General features: G+C 42.5%; 1 protein-coding gene across 2 annotated transcripts in view; it reads left to right on the top strand.

The window, feature by feature from the left end:
* The first annotated feature begins 6,420 nt into the window (after positions 1–6,420).
* Positions 6,421–21,119, top strand: part of SLC44A5 (solute carrier family 44 member 5) — a 90,760-nt gene continuing 76,061 nt past the window's right edge. For both annotated transcript variants that reach the window (XM_083847327.1, XM_083847326.1), the window contains exon 1: positions 6,421–6,639. In XM_083847327.1, the coding sequence (XP_083703453.1) occupies positions 6,603–6,639 (37 nt within the window). In that variant the 5' untranslated portion in view covers positions 6,421–6,602. The remainder of the gene's footprint in view (positions 6,640–21,119) is intronic.

Genomic DNA, 21,119 nt, shown 5'->3' with positions numbered 1-21,119 from the left:
CCGGGACAAAAAAAACCACCACTCTCCAGGAACAAAAAAAAAAAAAGTTGGTTAGTTTGTTACAAAATCAAGAAGAACACAGCCTATAATGTGTCTCAACATAGTGAAAAAGTATTTTCAGAAAATACTGAAAACATCTGTAAAGTTAAAAGAAGAAATGGAGGATGACCACCGCTAGGCATAGAAGAAGGAGAAGCTATGACATAACTGAACACCGATCTGCTAAGTGAGTTTATTAATAGTTCAGGACTGTATTTTCCAGTAGGCAACACATTATTCATTTGGAGTTTTCAAGAACCACAGCCATTGAAAAATGGTATCTTGCTTTCTTACTCAAGTTGTGTCACTACTATCACTGTTACACTGAAGAAAACAAAACAAAACAACAACAAAAAAAAAGCATCTAGAAAGACCTTGTTGCTTCAGAATTTTATACCTTATTTTATCTAGAAAAAGACAAGGTGATGTTGAAAAAATAGATAATTGTATTCACTTTTTTTTTTTTTAAGGAGCAGCCCTTGATACAGTCAAACATATCTTTGCCAACAGATTTTTGTCTAAACTAGAAAAACTACTGATTTCAAAATAATGCTAAAGGTGATATGTCTATGTGAAAGAAGCTGTCAACTTTACAATAGAGAACATACATCTGTTGTTTTTTCCTGCCAGAGTGGTATGCAAGGTTAACACTGAAAGTTACTCTGAAAAAAATCATAACTCTCCCCACAAATAGCAATATGAATTGGACAGATGGGATTCATACTTGGAGTGGCACAAGTGATCAAGTGACAAAGGATCAGTTTTTAACATGTAAGATTTGGGTGACGATCTATTATTCTGTCAACTTTCCCATTGTTTGACTCAGTGGGACATTTAGATTCAATGACAAGTTTACTAGTGACACTCAAATGCAACTACCACAGCATTTCCTTGGTTTAGTATATAAGGCATTTCCTTGGTTTAGTATATAAGCTTTGTCACAATCAGAAATGTGACCATTACAGTGACAAGATCACCACTGGAATAATCTCCTGACAGGAAAAAGGGTATGACAAGAATACACATGCAAGTGAAGCAATCTTTATTACTTTAATGTCAAAAGAACTACACAACTTGTTCACAAAGCTGTACATCACAGAAAAAGATAGGACAACAATAAACTAAGGTCACTAACCTCGATTCTCCATCACATAACTCAGGACAAAAAATGAAGAGTTGTCAAAAACAGTTTGTTGCTGGGGTAATATGTCAGGAAGCTGGACTTGAAATACCAATCTCCTATGGTACGCATTAACTGTCGGCTTCCCCTTCCTAAAGCATTTTGTTTGATCTGTAAAACATCCAGCTGGCTTGAGATGAAGCCTTATTCCATAAATGACACTGTCATGGAAACACTTTGGACACTTAGGCTGTATCACTGGGGCTAGACCACACTTGTTGACCGTGAGCTCTGACTGAGGACCCTTCAACTTTTACGTAATTCACAAATGACTCTGGAAATGAGGAAACCAGAAAAAAGGCCAGCGCAAAAGCCAAACAAGGTACTACCTGAGTTTTGAATCATTTTTACTTTCTAGTTTGAAGCTAGGAGGTTACTGGTGGTTCAGTAACTTCTCTGTATAAGCAATATTTTTACTCTATAGGGGAATGTCAGTACTTCAGAAAAGCAACTTTTATATACTGCACATTTAAAAGAATAGCATAGGTAGTACAGCTAAGCACGTTTAAAGAAATGCATTGTATAAAATGCTCTGACCTGTAAACCCTGACAATTTGAAGCTGTCTCCACCATGTAAGTGGGAAGCAGAGGGTACCAGACCTACACATCTTTTTCTAAACACTTCACAGCATGCCTTTTGGTGCATGGAGAGTCCCAAGGCTGTGCAACAGCTCAGCTAAAGAATAAAACATGGGAGCACCTATCCAGACCATGAAGGCTATAAACGGATCAAAATGCAGAGGCAGGAAAAACAGAACTGAGCGCGGATTTCCCCACGGCCAGGAGCGGGCAGCGATGGCCGGCAGCGAGCCGGTCGAGGAGGGAGCGTGGCGCGGCCCGAGGCCCCGCCAACGGCGCTCCTGTCCCGCGGCCCCGCGCCCTCCAGCGCTGCCGCGGCGCGCGGCCCTTCCCCGCCAGCAGCGCCCAGTCCCGTCCCGTCCTCCCTGGGACCCGCATCCCGTCGCCACCCGGCCCGGCCCGACCCGACCGCTCTCCCGAGCGGCTCTCAACGCCGGCGTCCCAGAGAGAGCGGCCGAGAGGTCGGGGAGGCTCCCGGCGATGCCTGGCGAGGCGGGACTCTCGGACAGCGGGTGCCAGCGCCGCGCCGGCCGAGACCCGGGCGCGGCAGGGCCGGCGGCTCGGGGCCGGGGCCGGGGCCGCCCCGCCGCGGCGCTCCCCTCGCCAAGCCCACAGCGCCCCCGCGTGGAGCGTCGGGTGCGGGCTTGCAGGCTGTTGGCGGTCCGGGCCGCGGCGGAGGTCGGCGGGGAGAGCGAGGCGGGGCGAGCGCTCGGCCGGCGCTCGAGCTGCGAGGGCGCAGCGGCTTGTCCGCGCCCGGCAGCGGTTGTCGGGGCCCTCCTTCCTGCTGTGGAGTTTACCTATTGCAGGTATGGCTTGTTCCACAAAGCCTGGGAAGCGCGGCGGCCTGATGGCGAGAGAGAGCCCGTTTGCTCTCTGTATACCGAGTCTCCTGGGCTGTTTCCAACCACCTACATCTTAGCCCTGTTACCAGAAAAGTCCTTGTGGCTGATTTATAGTATTTTTGCCCCTCAGGGAACCGTAAACTCATATTTTAGAAATGTGCCAGGCACTTGGGCTTGACTGGGACTGGGGCATGGGTTTTGCTCAGCCTCGGCTCCAGTCTGGTTTTGTCTGTCACAATTTTCCATTCTGTGCACAAAACACAGCATGTACCTGGGACTGGTCTAATTCCAATAACTTACCAACTCCTTACTAAAGAAGAACAAAGTCTACTGGCTTAGCTAGGCTTTTAAAATTTGATTTTAGTACAAACATGAACTTTAACACATTTGAGATGTCATAGTGATGTGTATATCATGTTGATAGCCATGTAAAATGTGTTTATGAATGCTGTCAATTCTGGCTGTATGTTGAAACAAAAGCACTGATTTTGTAAATGAACTGCAATGTATAAAGTACAGTCTTTTGAACATTATTGATTCACTGCAGTAAAGCAATGTTACCTAGGGTTTTATTAAAATAATGCTTTCAAGAGAAATAGCTTCTTTGATGTCTCTGTGAATGACCTTGTTTGGAATATATATATATATTTTTAATTACTCTAATATAAGACACTTCTCTGAGAGCTGGATTTTGGATAATGCTTTATTTTGCATAACAGCTCAAAGTAAGGTGTCCCAAATATTTTTAGCACTGTGATTGTCTTGGTATGTTTGATTCTTGATGGCTTGTGTTGTTACTGACAGTTATGACTCTTGAATTTGTACTTATTACAGCAAAATCACTTCAGTAGGAAGCAAGCCGTGTAAGAGTGGTTTTTTGTTTGTTTGTTTTCATATATCAACTAATTAAAAAGGGGATGGTTGCAATGTTGCATACCATTTATCATGTAAGTAGTGTCAACTTAGTGCACAGACTACTGATTTTTCATTCCAATATCAGTGGATTTTTTTCCCTGCACTTTAAGGGTAATTGAGGAAAAGTCATAGGCATAATTTGTAACTTTGTGTTACCTAGGTGCTTCATAAATATTTTTTATGTACTTCCTGTTTTAAATCTAGTTTAAAGTACACTGTACCATTGGATTGTGTGGCTATGGGGCTTTTAAATACCAACACTCAAGCCTGTGTTCTGTGCTCCTTTTTACATATAGGGTTCTGTTCCATACGTCATGTTTCTGACTGTCGTGTGGAGAGTTAAATACCGAACAATACACTTTCTATTCATATATTGCATATCTGTTATTTATATGGTTTCTGTATTCCATTAACTTGGTATGCCTTAGATGATTTATCATTATAACAGCCCTGTGATATAAGGAAATATATTCAACCTATTTAAAAATATGATTTTGGTAAGCAGCGTGGCTTTTACTATGAGTATTCTAAATAAAATTACACACAAAACAAAATTCTAAAGGTGGGTAGATGGCCTCAGAATCTATATTAAAAACTAATGTCATAGGAAATATGTACTGTCATAGGTATTAAGCAACTCCATCTGCCTGAGTCAGGTACCTGAACACCTGTAAGGATGTTACACACTAAATGTATTTACTAGCTGCAGGACGGTATGTAAATTCTATAGTGCTCAGAACTGAGACATTATTTCTAGGTGCCTTCTAGATTAGGATCCACAACCCTTCATAAAGTAAATAATGTTATCTGCACTGAGGTTAAAAGACAGCTTGGAATGGGGTTGAAGACATCCCTAAGTCTGAGAGACTGAATAAATCAGTATGCTGAAGGAATGTTTACATTAGGATCGTAGAGTCGCAGACTGGTTTGTGTTGGAAGGGACCTTAAAGACCATCTGGTTCCAACCCCCCTGCCATGGAACCTCCCACTAGATCATGCTGGATGGGGCTTTTGCACAGCCTGGCCTTGAATACTTCTAGGGATGGGGCATCCACAGCTTCTCTGGGTGACCTCTTCCAGTGCCTCACCACCTTCATGGTGAGGAATTTCTTCTTATATTTAACTAAACCTACTTTATTTTTTTATTTTTTTTTATTTTTTTTAAGTTTAAAACCATTACCCCTTGTCCTGTCACTACAATCCCTGATAAAGAGTCTCTCCTCATCATTTCTGTAGGCCCACTTTAAATACTGAAAGGCTGCTATAAGGCCTACTTGGAGCTTTCTCTTCTTTAGGCTAAATAACCCCAACATTCTCAGCCTTTCTTCACACGGATTCATTCTGCATTAGGAGTCTTCTTTGTTAGGAAATAATGCAGACTAATACTTTTGGATTTATAGGGTAAAATCATAGAATCATAGAATATCCCGAGTTGGAAGGGACCCATAAGGATCATCAAGTCCAACTCCTGGCACCACACAGGTCTACCCAAAAGTTTAGACCACGTGACTAAGTGCACAGTCCAATCGCTTCTTAAATTCATACAGGCTTGGTGCAGTGACTACTTCACTGGGGAGCCTGTTCCAGTGTGCAACCACCCTCTCGGTGAAGAACCTCTTCCTGATGTCCAGCCTAAACTTCCCCTGCCTGAGCTTAACACCGTTCCCGCGGGTCCTGTCGCTGGTGTTTACGGAGAATAGGTCCCCTGCCCCTCCACTCCCCCTCGCGGGGAAGTTGTAGACTGTGATGAGGTCTCCCCTCAGCCTCCTCTTCTCCAGGCTGAACAGGCCCAGTGACCTCAGTCGCTCCTCATATGTCTTCCCCTCTAGGCCCTTCACCATCTTCGTTGCCCCCCTCTGGACACTCTCCAACAGTTTAATGTCCTTTTTGTACTGTGGTGCCCAGAACTGCACACAGTACTCGAGGTGAGGCCGCACCAGCGCAGAGCAGAGCGGGACAATCCCTTCCCTCGACCGACTAGCAATGCCGTGCTTGATGCACCCCAGGATACGGTTGGCCCTCCTGGCTGCCAGGGCACACTGCTGGCTCATATTCAACTTGCTGTCAACCACAACCCCCAGATCCCCCCCTGCGGGGCTGCTCTTCAGCATCTCGTCGCTCAGTCTGTCCGGATAGCCAGAGTTGCCCTGGTTAGATGGTTAGATTCAAGTCCTACTAAGCATTTGGGAGGGTTTTTGCTTTGGGCTGCACTCAATACCCCCTAGGGAGGGTCTGGAGCTCATCAGATGCACTCCTAGAGCATGTCCAGCTAGTTTAATCCAAAGTTCAGTTAATGTGCTTTGAAATGTCTTTGTGAACCGCGGGCTAGGGGAGCTCGCCCGGCCCCTCAGCACGGGCCGCCCGGACAGCTCCGCCGGGGGCCGCGGGCGGGAGGCGCTTCCCGCGGCCGCTCTCGGGCCGGCGGGGCCAAGGCCGAAGCAGGAGCGGATCAGGACGGCCCAGTTCCTACCTGCGGCAAAACCTCTAGGCTACGGGCATCGGCCAGGAAAGGGGGAGCCTTCTCCACCTTGACTGCGGCACCGGCGCCTTCCGCGCCCGCCGAAACCGAGCGGAGCCGATACTGCTGCTGCTGCCCGTCACGTTCCGCGGGGCAGAGCGCTCCTCCCGGCAGCGCCAGGCGGCGGGGGAGAGCTCGCGGACCTCCCTGCCTCGGGACCCGGCAGGGACAGCGCCCGCTCTCACCGGCTGCCCAAGTTGCCGCCGGGGCCGGGCGCAGGCGGGGCTGGCGAGGGGCAGCGGGCAGGCCGCCGGCTGCGGGTCGTCCTGCGGCCCCCACGCCTGCCCTCGGCGCCCCCCCTCCGCCCGCCGCCCCCACCGCGGCTCGGGCACCGCCCCCGCGGGCTCGGCGCAGGCGTCGGCCGTGGAGCCGGCGGGACGGGTGGGCCGGCGCGGGGCGCGGGCGGAGCGGGAGGCTGCCCGGCCGCTGCCTCCTCTCATGCCTTCACGGCAACAAAGGGCGCGCTGAGCGGCGGACGCAGGCGCCGGGCTGCCGGTTGCGCTGCCAGCGCGGAGGGCGCCGGGAGACGATGGCGAGGAAGGGGGAAGCCTCCGCGCCTCCCTACGGTAAGCGCCCGGGCACGGGGGAGAGACGGAGCGGGCGCTCGTGCGAAGAGAGCCGGATCCCGTGCCACCCTCCGGCCTATTTACGGTGCGGATCCATCGTGCAGCCAGCGGCGAGAGTTGGTTTCCCTGGGCAGATGCTGGGGATGTGTGTGGGGGTCATACGGGCCCCGGGCAGCCGGAGCCCCCGAAGGCGCTGGTGCAGCTCTCCGCTGGCGCTGCGGCTCGCCCGGCTGGAAGAAGGCGGGACGGCTGGGCTCGGGGAGGGGAGCCGGTGGGCGCAGAGATGGGGGCGGGCAGGGCGAGAACCTCCTCCTCCCCTTCCTGCAGCAGGTGCTTTGCGGCCGCTTTGTCCGCGCCCGCCGGGGAAGGCCGTCCTGGGAAGGAGGAGGCTGCAGCTCACGCCCTGCCGAGGGCCCGCGGGCCGGCCGGCGGGCGGCAGGTGCGCGGCTCTCGGAAGGGCCGGCCGGTGGGCGCGCGGCGCCCGGCTCGTGGGAGCGGGGGCCGCGGGCCCTGGTGGGCCGTGGTACCGGGACCTGGCGGCGGGAGCCCGTTGCACTGGTGGCCCTGGTAGGGAGGGTTCTGGTGTTTTGGGCTGGGGACTGGGAGCTCTGCAGCCGTAGCAGAGGTACCCGGACTAAGCAAGCTCCGTGCCCTCAGTGGATCCTGCCAGCCCGCGCGTAGGAGAAGGTCACCGGGGGCAGAACTTCATCACAGTGCTTGGGCCGTGCTCTAATTGCTCTTTGGAAGCTAATACGTTTGCCACAGAGGAGGCTGGTTTTGCAAAGCTTCTCAGCCTGTTTGAAAGTGTCGCTACAAAACTGATTTCCTTTTCCAAATATACATGAGATTTCCATAGCCAAAAAAAAATAAGAATCTACAGAATGTGCAAACCCCCTTAGAAACAAGGCTTGTTTTCTGTGAGTCCCAAAGGCTGACTGTAGTTGCCTGTGGTATAAAAGTGGGCAACAATGGCTTGATAAAACAGTCTTTGTCTTGATATCACAGGCGTGTTGTGTGGCATGTGTACAACTTGGAAAACTCAATTTTATAGTTCATCTCTATGGTCTGAACTGCGATCTGGCTAAAAAGGAATATTCATAGTTTGGCTTCCTCACACTTCGGACCTGATGGACAAAGCTGGTTAGTTTTCGTTTGTACAAATATGGTGTATGCAGAATAAAAATCTCGATTCCTCTCAATAGTAGACTCTACTATAATAATGGTGGTGTTTTTGTTTTGATTAATCAAACTGTCCAAAATAGGGAGCTTGCAAAAAAAGGAAAAAAAATCTTTATGTAATTAAAGCAACCCAGAAAGAAATTAGAATATTTCTAACCAATCTGGTGGTCTTCTATGATGGAGTTGAGTGCATCAGTTGACAAGGGAAGACCGACTGATGTCACCTACATGGAATTCTGTAAGGCTTTTGACATGGTCCCGCATGACATCCTGGTCTACAAATTGTAGAGAGATGGATTTGATGGGTGGACCGTTCAGTGGATAAGGAATTGGCTTGAAGGTCATACCCAGGGAGTGGTGGTCAATGATGCTATGTCCAGGTGGAGGCTGGTAACAAGTGGTGACCCTCAGGGGTCCATCCTGGGACCAGTACTGGCTAATATCCTCACCAACAACATAGGCAATGGGATTGAATGCACCCTCAGCAAGTTTGCAGATGACACTAAGTGGTACAGTCAATACAACAGAAGGAAGGGAAGCCATCCAAAGGAACCTGGACGAGCTTGGGAAGTGGGCCTACGTGAGCCTAGTGAGGTTCAACTAAGTGCAGGGTGCTGCACCCGGGTCAGGGCAATCCCAGACATGAGTACAGACTGGGAGAAGAATTCATTGAGAGCAGCCCTGAAGAGAAAGACTTGGCGGTTCTGGTGGACAATAAGCTTGACATGAGCCAGCAGTGCGTGCTTGCAGCCCAGAAGGCCAACTGCATCCTGGGCTTCAGCATCAGAGGAGTGGGCAGCAGGCTGAGGGAGCTGATTGTCCCCCTCTGCTCTGCCCTTGTGCGGCCCCCACCAGGAGTACGGCATCCAGGTCTGGGGCCCCCAACACAAGAAGAACGTGGAGCTGTTAGAATGGGTCCAGAGGAGGGCCACGAAGATGACCAGGAGGCTGGAGCCCCTCTCCTATGAAGAAAGGCTGAGAGAGCCGGGGCTGTTCGGTCTGGAGAAGAGAAGGCTCTGGGCAACAAGAGAAGGCACGTTATTGCAACTTTTCAGTCCCTGAAGGGGTCTTATAAAAAATACAGAGAGCAACTTTTTACTCAATCAGATAATGGCAGGACAAGAGGGAATGGTTTTAAACTAAAAGAAGGGAGATTTAGATTACAGGTTAGGAGGAAATTCTTCACTCAGAAGGTGGTGAGGCACTAGCACAGGTTGCCCAAATAGGTTGTCGATACCCCATCCCTGGAGGTGTTCAAGACCAAATTGGATGAGCAGCCTGAGCAGCCTGATCTAGTAGGTTGCATCCCTGCCTATGGCAGGGGGGTTGGAATTAGATGATCTTTAATGTCCCTTTTAACCCGAGCCATTCTATGATTTAGCTACTGTACTTCTTAAATATCTGCATACTTAGAGCCTCCCTATGAGGAACTAATTTCCTATAACTTCTCTTACCAGTGCAACCAATACTTGAGTCTATGATGGGGATTCCTAGTTGCTTCTGTGAAGCGATCATGTCAAGTTTGTTTTTGTTTTTTTTTTTACTAAAAAAAATATTTAATTTTCCTATTGAGGAAGGTCCTTCTGTTTCTGTTGGAAGACCTTTTCATGAACTAAGAAAATTTCTATCAAGATACGTTATTTCTTGTGGGTTGGCCTGCATTTTTAATTTCTTAATTTTATCCAACTACACATATATAGTTTGTGGGTAGGAGGACATCTTCAGTCTAAGGAGAATGGGCTATACTGTGGGACCTTTCGGCTGTGATACTGCTAGAGATAGTCTCCATATCCCCTTCTGGTAAATTGTCGTGTATCGTTATATGCAATTCATTTCACCTTCTGGTGTTCAAATATCATATTAATGGGTGACATTCATATTAAAGCTGAAAATTGATTCAACGCTTCATTCCGATTTCAACCTGATCTAGTGGGAGGTGTTCCTGCCCATGGCAGAAGGTTGGAATTAGATCAGCTTTAATGTCCCTTTCAATCCAAAACATTCTGTGATTCTATGACTCTAAGATTTTTATAGTTTCAGCAGTGTTAGAAGTAGGTGAAACTCAGATCCAGATGGTTCAAACCTTTAATTCTCTGATATAAATTTGGTCCACTTTATCTAGGCTTTGCAGTGTGTGTTTTAGGTCCTTTTTCTGTAGTTATGGGGTCTCCAGTGCTAAGCCTTTGTCCCATCTCTTGTCATGCCATGCCAAAATTCTGTATTACTGTACTGTCTTGTGTCTCCACCTCTCAAGGCCTCTGCTGTCATACCAGGCCTTTATTTCTTTGCACTGTATCATTACGTATTGGGGGCCTACAAGAAAGCTGGAGAGGGACTCTTTTATCAGGGAGTATATTGATAGGACAAGAAGTAATGGTTTTAAACTAAAACAGGGTAGATTTAGATTAGATATAAGGAAGACATTATTTCCTATGGGGGTGGTGAGGCACTGGAACAGAGAAGCTGTGGATGCCGTATCACTGGAAGTGCTCAAGGCCAGGTTGGATGGGGCTTTGAGCATCCTGGTCTAGTGGGAGGTGTCCCCGCCCATGGCAGGGGGGTTGGAACTAGATGATCTTTTAGGTCCCTTCCAACACAAACCATTCTGTGCTTGTTAGAGTCATAAATATCTCATTCTGCACAGAGGAATTAGTTTTTATTATTATCTGTATAAAAACCTGGCTGTCTCATATGACGATAAGCAAAAATAAAACAAATTAGCCAACAGAAGGAAAAATGCTGTTGCAGTTAAATCAAGTGAAAGCAAACCAGAAGGTGATTAAGTTCTAACAAAACAAGCCACACATTCATTCTTCTGTCTCAAGCCCTTGCAAACATAGCACAAAGCCTGTGACCTGTTACTAGCAATGCCAGTGCTGTATTACAGGACTATAATCTGTGATTCAATATGGAAGTAGAACCTTCTTTTCATCCACTTAAATTGAAAAGATAGTGCTTTTACTCTTATCACTGGATTTACCTACGTGGGAGAGTGGAGGGGAAAGAGAAAGTAAGGCACCTGTGGAATAATTAATAGTAAACTTTAACATCCTGTATGGATACACTCATTCTGAAGTAAGATGTTACTCCAAACCAGTATAACAGTATGTAGAATAAGAGCACACTCAAGTGGCCAGTCTGAAGTAGTTATTACATTTCAATTTACGTCCTGTGTTACTCTGAATTAATTTGCCTAATTAGACTAGGGTTGTGAGATACTGTATGAAATGTTTCAGTTTTGTAGAATGCAATAAAACATGACAGAGCATTGAATGACAGGTTCATCCTGTTACTAGTGTTAGAGTAGCAAAAGGTACCTTCAGTATAACTAAAATAGCAAAAGGTTATCTATCTTCAGTGTAATATGAACAAACCTCCAAGATTAGGAGGGTTCAGTAGGGAAAACTGCTTGTTGCGAAACTACAGGTGATGGTAAAAATTGAGTAGTCTGAAAGTAAGGAGAGATCCTCTGCATTGAACTTCCAGTTTTAATATAGCTATTCTGTAGAGGGAAACTTGTGTCAGCTTATACTAGAGATCTCCTAAATACTCGCTTTTCTGTGTGTGTTTTCAAGAAATAAATTTAAGGACATTTAGAAACAATATTTATTACCAGCTTTGAAAAATAAAAATAAACCTATTCTCAAGATATGGCTAAGGGCTACCTTTGATATATTTTCCTGACAATTTACCATTTTCTGTCTTCCTTGTTTTAATTTGTGGGTTGTCAATTTTTTGGGATAGGAAAGGTCTTGTGTTACACGAGAGTTCTGTTGTGTAAGAACTATTGGAAACAAAATGATAAACAATGTTGCCAAAATAAATGATAAAATCAACTGACAACTCCTAAAAAAGGTTCACTATGCTGTTGTATGCATAGTCATCTAATATCCAGATGTCAGCATTTAGTAATAACTCTGAATTTGTATAGAACTACATTGTTCTGTCAGTATATTTGAGAAAGGTTAGACTTGGAGGAAGTCTTGTTCTACCTTCCAAAAGGTAAAAACAATCTTACTGCTTAAAATGTAACTTTTTTTTTTTGTGTGTGTGTGTGTGTGTATCAAAAGGCAAGCCTATATTTTAGTGAGGAAAAAATGAAATTTCTCCATGTATAAACTACGTGCTCATGAAATATTCCAGTGAGTGGTGATAGTTAATGACAGTTTTTTACATGCTGGTACTTCTTAGGAACAGTTAGAAGGAAAGACCCTTTTCATGTCTGCTTATCTACATAACTTAGTCCAGGAAAAGAATGATAGCTGCAACAAGTTTATTTTCAGATATGAATCTGAATTGGTACAAATTTAATGTGTATAATCTTTTGAAGTTCTTCTTTACTAGTCCACTTCTCAGGGTTTTCCTGTTATTTCCAATTTCCATTAGTTAATTGGTCTGATTTCGTTCATGTCAGACAACTGGATATGTTCTGTGTTACTGGAAGACATACCTGGTGGTAAGCACTGGACTTTTGCAGCTGAATGTCACTGGTTATTCTGTAGACCCTGCAGTGAATCCTTACTCGGTAATTGATTATTACTTGGATGTGAAAATGCTTTTTTTACTGTGTATTTGCTCCTGAAGTGCAAAAATACGTAACATTCATGGTTGCTTAACTGTATTTACTATTGTTTTTCCTGTTGCTCAAGTGCCTGGCTCAGAGGCAGTCAGATTTACAAAATCTGCCTGTGTGAGTATATAATGACGTTTTTCCATAGCATCTGGATGTTGTGACAAGGATAGACTATGTTTGTATCAGCTTAATGCAATAATACAGAGCCATCTAGCAGGATAACATAAATTGGCTTAGAACTATTAAAGCACTTAAACATAAGATCCTGTGTATGACATTAGGAACAAGGTGTATGATGACATACAACTCTGCTTTGTTTAATACAATGAAGATAAACACATGCCCAAATTTGTTAACTGTTTCTTTTACAGTGAAAGCTAAGCAAGACATAATGGCTGTGCATTGTACAAGTACATTGTACTTAAGCTTGGACATCAAGGTTTTTGCATTTACTCTTTTCCTGCCGAACTTATACTGGTTCATTAGGGACTTTGAAGATGTTTCAGTCACAGGTAGAAGAAACAGATGATGATTAGAATAGCCCTTCAAAGTTCCTTACAACTTTATTTTCTCTGATCACTTACTTGGGAGGTGGTCCAGTCTCAGCAAATTTGAGAGCCAGAACCTCTGATAAAAGACAGCGTTTGTGTGGGATGCTTCTATCCATGCTACCTTTTTCAGTGTCTGTAGAAGCTCCTGGTCAGTACACAGAAGACTGCAGTTAGCACTGCTGCAATATTCATTGCTTAAAAATTCATTCCTTATTACCTCTTGGATGGAGAAAATTAGTAGGCGAGACAGGAGATCTGGTCCACAGTACTAGATGGACTATGCTGATGTTAATGAACAAATGGGATTTCATTCAGGGTGGTATCATACAGACTACATAAACTCCATGAGGATAGTGGGAAAGCAGTGACAAGCATAATAAATAATTACTGGGAAAAAATAGATTTATTATAAACCAATGATTTACTTTTGTTAGGATGATAGGAAATAAATGCCTGGCAGCCATTAGAGTTACATGCCTGTCTTAGATATTTAAGTCATCTTAGGCAACAAATCCTCAGATTAACTGAGTGTAATTTCAAACCAAAGACCTCTGCAACCTAAACTTTCTTAATGTTTTTGCTTTATTTTTTTTCCACGTGGTTCAGTCTGAATTTGTTGGTACCATGCTTCTATGATCTTGGAATTTCATAAAGGTACAAATACAGATATAAATAAATAAGATATAAATATAGAAGTATAGTTATAAACATATGTCTTTATGCCTGTTCTGAATAATAGAACTGCAATTCTTATGAAACATCAGATATGTTTTTTTCATACCACATTAAGCTGCTATGGCACTGTACAGCAGCTGGACTGCTACAAGTACCCACAAATAAAGGCAGCCAGGAGAAAATCTTTCTGGATACTCCAATACAGCCTACTGCTGATGTAGAAATTCGCTTCTGTTCCCATACAAATTCTAAGGAGTTCTTGTGGGCAAGGATGGGATGCTACTGACTGTTATTAGCAACTCAGGGAAGGCCACACTGCAATATTTGGTCATCTCCAACTTTGATCCACATAAGTGAAGTCATCCTTTCTGTCCCAGATTGTGCCAAAGAAAGCTGCAACAAGTAACTGCACTCTTTGAGTATACTCTGAGCAGTTATTGTAAAGTCAGAGCTCTTTTAATGTACTAAAACTTGAAACCATGCCTTTGAAAACCTCAGGCAGTTGCCAAGACATGGAAGTTTGGCCTGAAGAAGTCATCTCCCTGAAAACGACCGATGACTAAAGCTCTCAAAAGATGTTCAGTGGGTTACTTCTCTAGCAGGCGGTACCATGCTTGTACCTATTTCTTAAACCAGGAGCTAGATAATACTGTTAAAGTATATGGTTTGGTATGTGTCTCTGACATAGTAAAGGTGGAAATGTGTTTATGCCTTAGGAGCATGTGTCTCCAGAAAGAGGAGCTCTAACAGATGAGCTGGCCAAAATTCTCCTTGTCTCTTCTGCATAGCATGTAATATATAGAAGAAAGCAAGTATCTTTTTCAGGTTAACAGCTTCCTTCTGGGCCAATTGCACACAGTGCATTTAGACTTGTACAAGCTGATGTGCCATGAAATCTGGTAGCTGAATTAGTGTTCTTCATAATCATTATACTTTGACATAAGTGAATATGCTAAATAATAGCTCTGGTACTTATTATTTAATATTATTTGTACTGGGTGTTACAGTAAAATTATTATTATTTTTTATCACTTGTATTTTTCTATGAGAGAATTTCTTGGATGTGGTCTGAATGTTAAAAAGCAGCTGACTAACAGTGTAAAAAAATACACTGTTTATTTTTAGACTTTTTTCCCCAGCAGAATGATAAATAGTTTCATTGCCATCGCTTTGCTGTAGCATACAAAAGGCAATGAGCTGTGTCTGTGAATACCCCTCTTTGTTGGTTTCAGTACAATGCAATATCTGTGCTAGCATCTAGACAACTGCTATAAACAGTAAAATGATAAAAGTGCTATCTCCCTGTGACCAATACTCTTGAACTGTAGTAATATTTATCCCCATTAGCAATTTGAAGGTTTGGTGGGAATTTGCGAGTTAATAAAATGTTCAGATATATACATTTATATATATGTATTCAGGAAAATATGTAGCTAATATATATATGTGTATTTCCTTGCTAACATTTTTCTGGCATCTATCCAGGTTCATGGGAATTGAGAACTAAACTGAGACAAAACCGATACAGAATTAATAAAGCCAGAAATACAGTTTGATTTGGAAAACAAGTAACGTAATATGCGCATACATTGCATTTCTGTTTATGTAGTTCACGCCAAGTAGACGCTTGCTAATTTATTCTGATAGGCTCTTCACAAATGACAGCAGAAATGTAAGACTAGTCTAACATCTTGCCACAAGCTTGAGGCTAGCCACCGTATTAGAACACCAAACTGAGGGAGAACGTCCATCTCAGCAGCTGTCCTGAAGCTTATTTCGTGGAGAAAAAAAAAAAAAAGCTACTGAAAACTGTTGGCTTTTTCTTCTTATCCCCTTGCAATGAAAGGTTTCTTTTTCAACAAACGGAATCAAAAAATATGTAGGTAGTGAAGTGGTGCTTTGGGATACTAAAAAACAAAACAGAAAGATAAATCAATGAAAGTTACTTAAGAACAAACAGAATTCTTCAACAAGTGAATCTCTAACTGGGGATAGCAAACAAACAAATAAAACCTGTAGAATTCTGGGCCAGGAGTTATCACTGAAGCTGTGTAGTATACCTGGAAACGTGGCTTTGCAAGTGGAAGGAAATAAACCATGCAGCTGCCAAGAGGCCCAAACTTCCAATTCACTACAGCTTTTAGGGCTTTAGGGCTCAACACAGATTTGCCAACACTGTAAAAACTCTGTTCCCATATAGACTGAAAAAGAGAAATGGTTTAGAAAATAGATGCTTCATCTTATGATTCTGGTTCTGATAAAGAGACTAGGAAAATGTAAGCTAATGCTTACTTTATTCTCATAGCTATTTTTGTCTCCAAAAACAATTGTCAAGCTTTTTCTAATCTGTACATTACCTTCTTGACTTTGGCTATTTTCTTGTGGTTTAGGAAAATAATAATATATATTAATTCTAATAAATATTAATAATTTAATACTATTTAATAATAGATTATTCGATTACTAATGATTAATACTTGATAATAAACAACTCATTGATAATAAATATTAATACATAAACGCTAATAAATATTAACAATAAATAATATTAAGATAATAGTATATATTTATTTAACAATCAGATTATCTTTCCCAACTAGATATGTTACACTTTCAGATACTTCTCACATGTTTTAGAAAAAACAGAACTCAAAACTGAATCAACCGGTTGTTGCTAGCTTCTAGGAAATTGAGAAATTGAAAAGAATTTGAGTTGAAGATAATAGTAAAACAAAAAAGTAAAGATCATACAGTAACTCAATAATACAATATTGTTGTAAAAAGGAGAGGGTACCCTTCTGTTCCTAAAAATGAAGAACTCGGGAAGGTTACTCCACAAAGCCTGGTATTATGAATTGTGAAAGCAGTGTATTCTTCCAAAAAATAAGAATATTTTCCCACAAAAAAATTCTATTTCTTCAACAGAAACTTTCTTTTTCCTTTAAAAAGATTTAAAATGTTCTGCTGCAGAAGTAGAGATAGCAACACATATATATGTCAGTGCATCAAATGTTTCTTCTATAGGTGACGCATCTGTGAAGAAAGAGTTTGACTAAAGACAAATATTTTTTTTTTCCAATTTATGAGTGAGCTGTTAGTAATGATCTATAACCTGATTATAATTGTGCTTTGTTTATATGAGATGCTATCTCTTTAAATATTATATACTCATTATACAACTGTGTTGCAAATAGGAATGAAATTAAAGCTGTAGACCCAAACCATCAAAACATTTTCATGTGTGAATATAGTGGTTTATATATGTTTGTGTGGCAGAACTGAGACCATTGCTGTTACTGTACTAATATTATGCATATTATACTGTTAGGTTATCGTAATAACATCTAGCACTACATCAGATTTTCTTTACACTAGAACAGGATTCCAGTGAATTTAGATTTGTCTTTGGTCAATGCTTCAAACTGTATGCGCTGCTTAAAAGTTTGCACAATTAAAAGTAGCACTTTTAAAATCTGGCACTTATGAAAAGAATATTATTTCAGGCAAAATTAAGAATGCAGACTCGTGTTAATGTACAACATGCTGTAGATAAATTACTTCTCTGTGCTTCTCATTATAGGTTTAACAAATAGAGCTCGTGGTATTGTTGTTCTGCACTACACAGTAATATGACATTTTATTTTGCAAATAATGATTAATAAGGATTAAATATATTTTATCACAGATAATATTAAATACCACCAAATTATCATTACTGTGCGTAACTTCTTTCGGAGAAGGAACTGTTTCTTGGTTTTGTTGTTGTGCAGGACCCACCACTTGCTCTTGTTAAACTTCATGAGGTTGGTGATTACCCAGCTCTCCAATCTGTCCAGATCTCTCTGCAATGCCTTTCCACCCTCAATGGAGTCAACAGCTCCTCCCAGTTTAGTATCATCAGCAAATTTGCTCAAAACACCTTCTAGTCCTACATCCAAATCATTTATAAAAACAACAGTACAGTGCAGTTTCAACAGTACACATCTGACCTAGAGCAAAATAAACATGAGTGAAAGACTAGGAATTTGATGTTTCCTTTTGTGTTACATTTGCATTGTATATCACCATCAGAACTCTAATTTTTTAAAAGGTAACTGTTGGTGACCTCACTATAATCATATTTAGAATACAAGATTTCTACCAGTATGAATTTGTACTTGACATCCAGCTGTGAATTCTCTGTAATGTACAAATTTTCCCTGCAGGGAAAACTGCCATTTACTTTTGGCAGAACTTCGCTAGTGATAAACATCATTGGCAAGTTGTTGGAGGTGATATTATTCATTTGTAGGTAGAAAGCACATTACAGCAGATTTTCTGTAGAGCTGAAAGTTATTTGCACATCTTTTCCAAATCTTCTGTTGAATTCTAAATCTATAAACACTTTGGCTGGGAGAAAATCTTCCTGTAAAAGCACTGAGTATGACTAATGTTGCCATGGACTATCACATTGGTTAGCATGTTAGGCTGACCTTGGCTAGCCGTCAGGTGCCCACCACACAGATCTCTCGCTCCCCCTCATCCACAGGATGGGGAGAAAATACCATGAAACATCTTGTGGGTTGAGATAAGGACAGGGAGATCACTCACCAAATACCAACACAGACAAAACAGACTCAGCATGGAAAAGATTAGTTTATTGACAATAAATAACAGTAAAGCAGTGAGAACTGAAAGCAAACTAAAACCTCCTTTCCCTTTATCCTCTTCCTCCTGTTTCCTCTCCCTGAGCTGTGCAGGGGGATGGGAGCTGCAGTCAGTCCATAACACTTTGTCATCTGCTGCACCTTCACGGTCACTCTCTGCCCCTGCTTCACATGGGGTCCCTCCCATGAGATGCCATCCTCCCCAAACTGATCTTGCGCAGGCTTCCAACGGACAGCAATTCTTCAAGAATTGCTCCAATATGGATACGTACCATGGGGTCCATCCATCAGGAGCAAACTGCCCCAACACAGGTCCCCCATGGGTGGCAGCTCTCTGCAGATCCCTTGCTCCTCTCTGTGGGCTGCCGTGTGGAGATCTGCTCCACTGTGGTACGTGTGGGCTGCAGGGGGACAGCCTGCTCCACCAGGGGCCTCTCCATAGGCTGCAGGGAAACTTCAGCTTGGGCACCTGGAACACCTCCTGCCCTCCTTCTGCAGTGACCTTGGTGTCACTGATCCTGCAGACACAAGGCTGTTTCTCAGTCCTCTCTCCCAGCTCCTGTTATGCAGCAGTTTTTCCCCATTCTTAAATCTTCTGTCCCAGAGGCACAACCAGCATCGCTCATTTGCTTGGCTTTGGTCAGCAGTGGGTCCCTCTGGGACTTCTCTAACATGGGGCACCTTCTGGACTTCTCACAGAGGCCACCCCTGCAGCCCCCCCTTGCTACCAAAACTTTGCCACATAAACCCAATACAGTTATAGAAAATATCAGGAACCATTTAATAGATAAGGGAAGCCTCTTGTTTTCATTCAGTTTGCTTTTAATAAGTTGTATGTTGCTCAAGACATAAAACTTGTAGACTGTATAAGGAGAAGCTCATACTTCAGGAAATATAACCACCATTTTTCCAGTCACTTTCTTAATCAACTAATGCACTCATAATAATTGTAAATGCAACTGTATGGATACAGCCAGTATCTACTGACAAAGTATCAGAGGTATCCCAAAATGTCTCAATACCTAACATTCAGAACTCTTTTTGGTTCAATGTGTTTATTTCTGATGATGAACTGTGAAAAACAATTGCACTAGTTCAAACACTGGAAATATGAGTAGGGTGGAATGTGAACTATGGGTTTTGCTTGAATTCTGTAGTGAGTAGGAAGTTTTCAAAGGGAAAAAAAATCCAGACAAAGAGGTGAAGAAAGTGTCTTTCTTTTTTCTTTCCCTCTTGAATCTGAATACTGGCTTTTATTCTTAATGTGAAAACACAGAATTGTTTTGCTGTTCCAACAGAAACTGGATAATGACTAAAGTAGGGCTTAGCAGGGTAGTGAACAAAATCATAGTGAGAGAGACAGAGACTATATCTTGATGTAAAATAATTGACAAACAGGACTGATAAATATTGACTTCCATACTTGATAACCATTGTTATCAAACAATATCAGACAATTCATTTTGTCTGTTAGTAGTAAGAAATTATTGTGGTTTAGGTAACATATTTTTTTTTCTTCATACAAGTTCATTATTGCATTTCTTAAAGCATTCATGGTATATGTATTATCATCTTAAACTTCATTTTGCCGATACATGCTCATTATCTACGTGGTTCTGTCAAGAAATCAAGTGGGGCTTATTCTGTTTCTTTGTAGGCATTCAGGAATTATTTAGTGTTTTCTCTGGAAATCAAAGCCAAGTAATAATGCATTATAACTACCAAGTGCTCATCTGTACTATTTTCTAGGGTGATAGTTTTAATCATTTGGGTTCAGTTGATGGGAATGTACGCTTCAGTTAGAGAATACTTGAGTGTGTCTATTTTCTTTAGCAGGAATTAATGGTTAAGATCAAGTCATGTTATAGCTTGTCTTTTAATCCATAGATGGATTTTGGAATAGCTTGTTCCATTTCTCAGCTGTCAAAATGAAGACAGTTCAATTTCAACTTAATGCCCTTCAGTTGCCTACTGAGTATAATTTGTGACAGAGTTTTCTTTAGTGGAGAACACATGGATAGCTCTGCTGCCATTCTTGAACACCTGATTGGTATTGTAAACCTTCATACACTTACATTAAAGTTTGTCCTTCCATGTGTCCTACTGCATCATCTCATTCCCATCTCCCTTGTCAACCTGATTAAGGCATTTCCATTCCCACTTGCTTTGAAGTTCAGCCATCTTTTTGTCTTTTTTTTTCTTTCTTCAGAATCACTTTTGTTCCAATTAATCAAGCTTCATTAATTGTGATTTAGATGGAGATCTAGCATTGTATCTTTTAAGCTAGAGTGCAAATAATACTGTTGCTGTGTTGGCAGGGGAGAAAGTCTAGAAAGCTGTGCTGGAACACTACACTGTAAGACAAGATACAGGCTGTCAGGAAATAACTAAAGCATAGAAAATACGCATTAAAATAGTACCGATAGAATCCTAAGTGCATTAAAGTGAAAAAGCAAGCCCTGCCATTCTTGCAACAGTGATTTTTGGGTAGACCTGTGTGGTGCCAGGAGTTGGACTCGATGATCCTTATGGGTCCCTTCCAACTCGGGATACTCTATGATTCTATGATTCACAAAAAAAGTAGCATTGCTAGCGCACAGATCAAACATTTTTAGCAATAGCATTAAGCTTGTTTAGAGGAGCCTAAATGGATGAACACTTGCAATTGTTTTACAACCAGTAGTATGAACCGTACCTTTCCTGAAAACTGCTGCAGATCTAGTTTTCTCAAGTGTTGTGACCTAAAACTGGACTTTTCTTAACCTCTTTTTGCTATTAGAAGTTCTGTTCAGGTAGATTTTGAAGGCTACAGGTACTGTCCAGAATTCCTGGATCCCTTTATTGTTCCAGCAAGTT

This window comes from Anser anser, assembly GCF_964211835.1.
Source record: "Anser anser genome assembly, chromosome: 8".
Lineage (NCBI taxonomy): Eukaryota > Metazoa > Chordata > Aves > Anseriformes > Anatidae > Anser > Anser anser.
The sequence above is the reverse complement of the archived record's forward strand: the minus strand, read 5'-3'. Positions and strand labels throughout refer to the sequence as shown.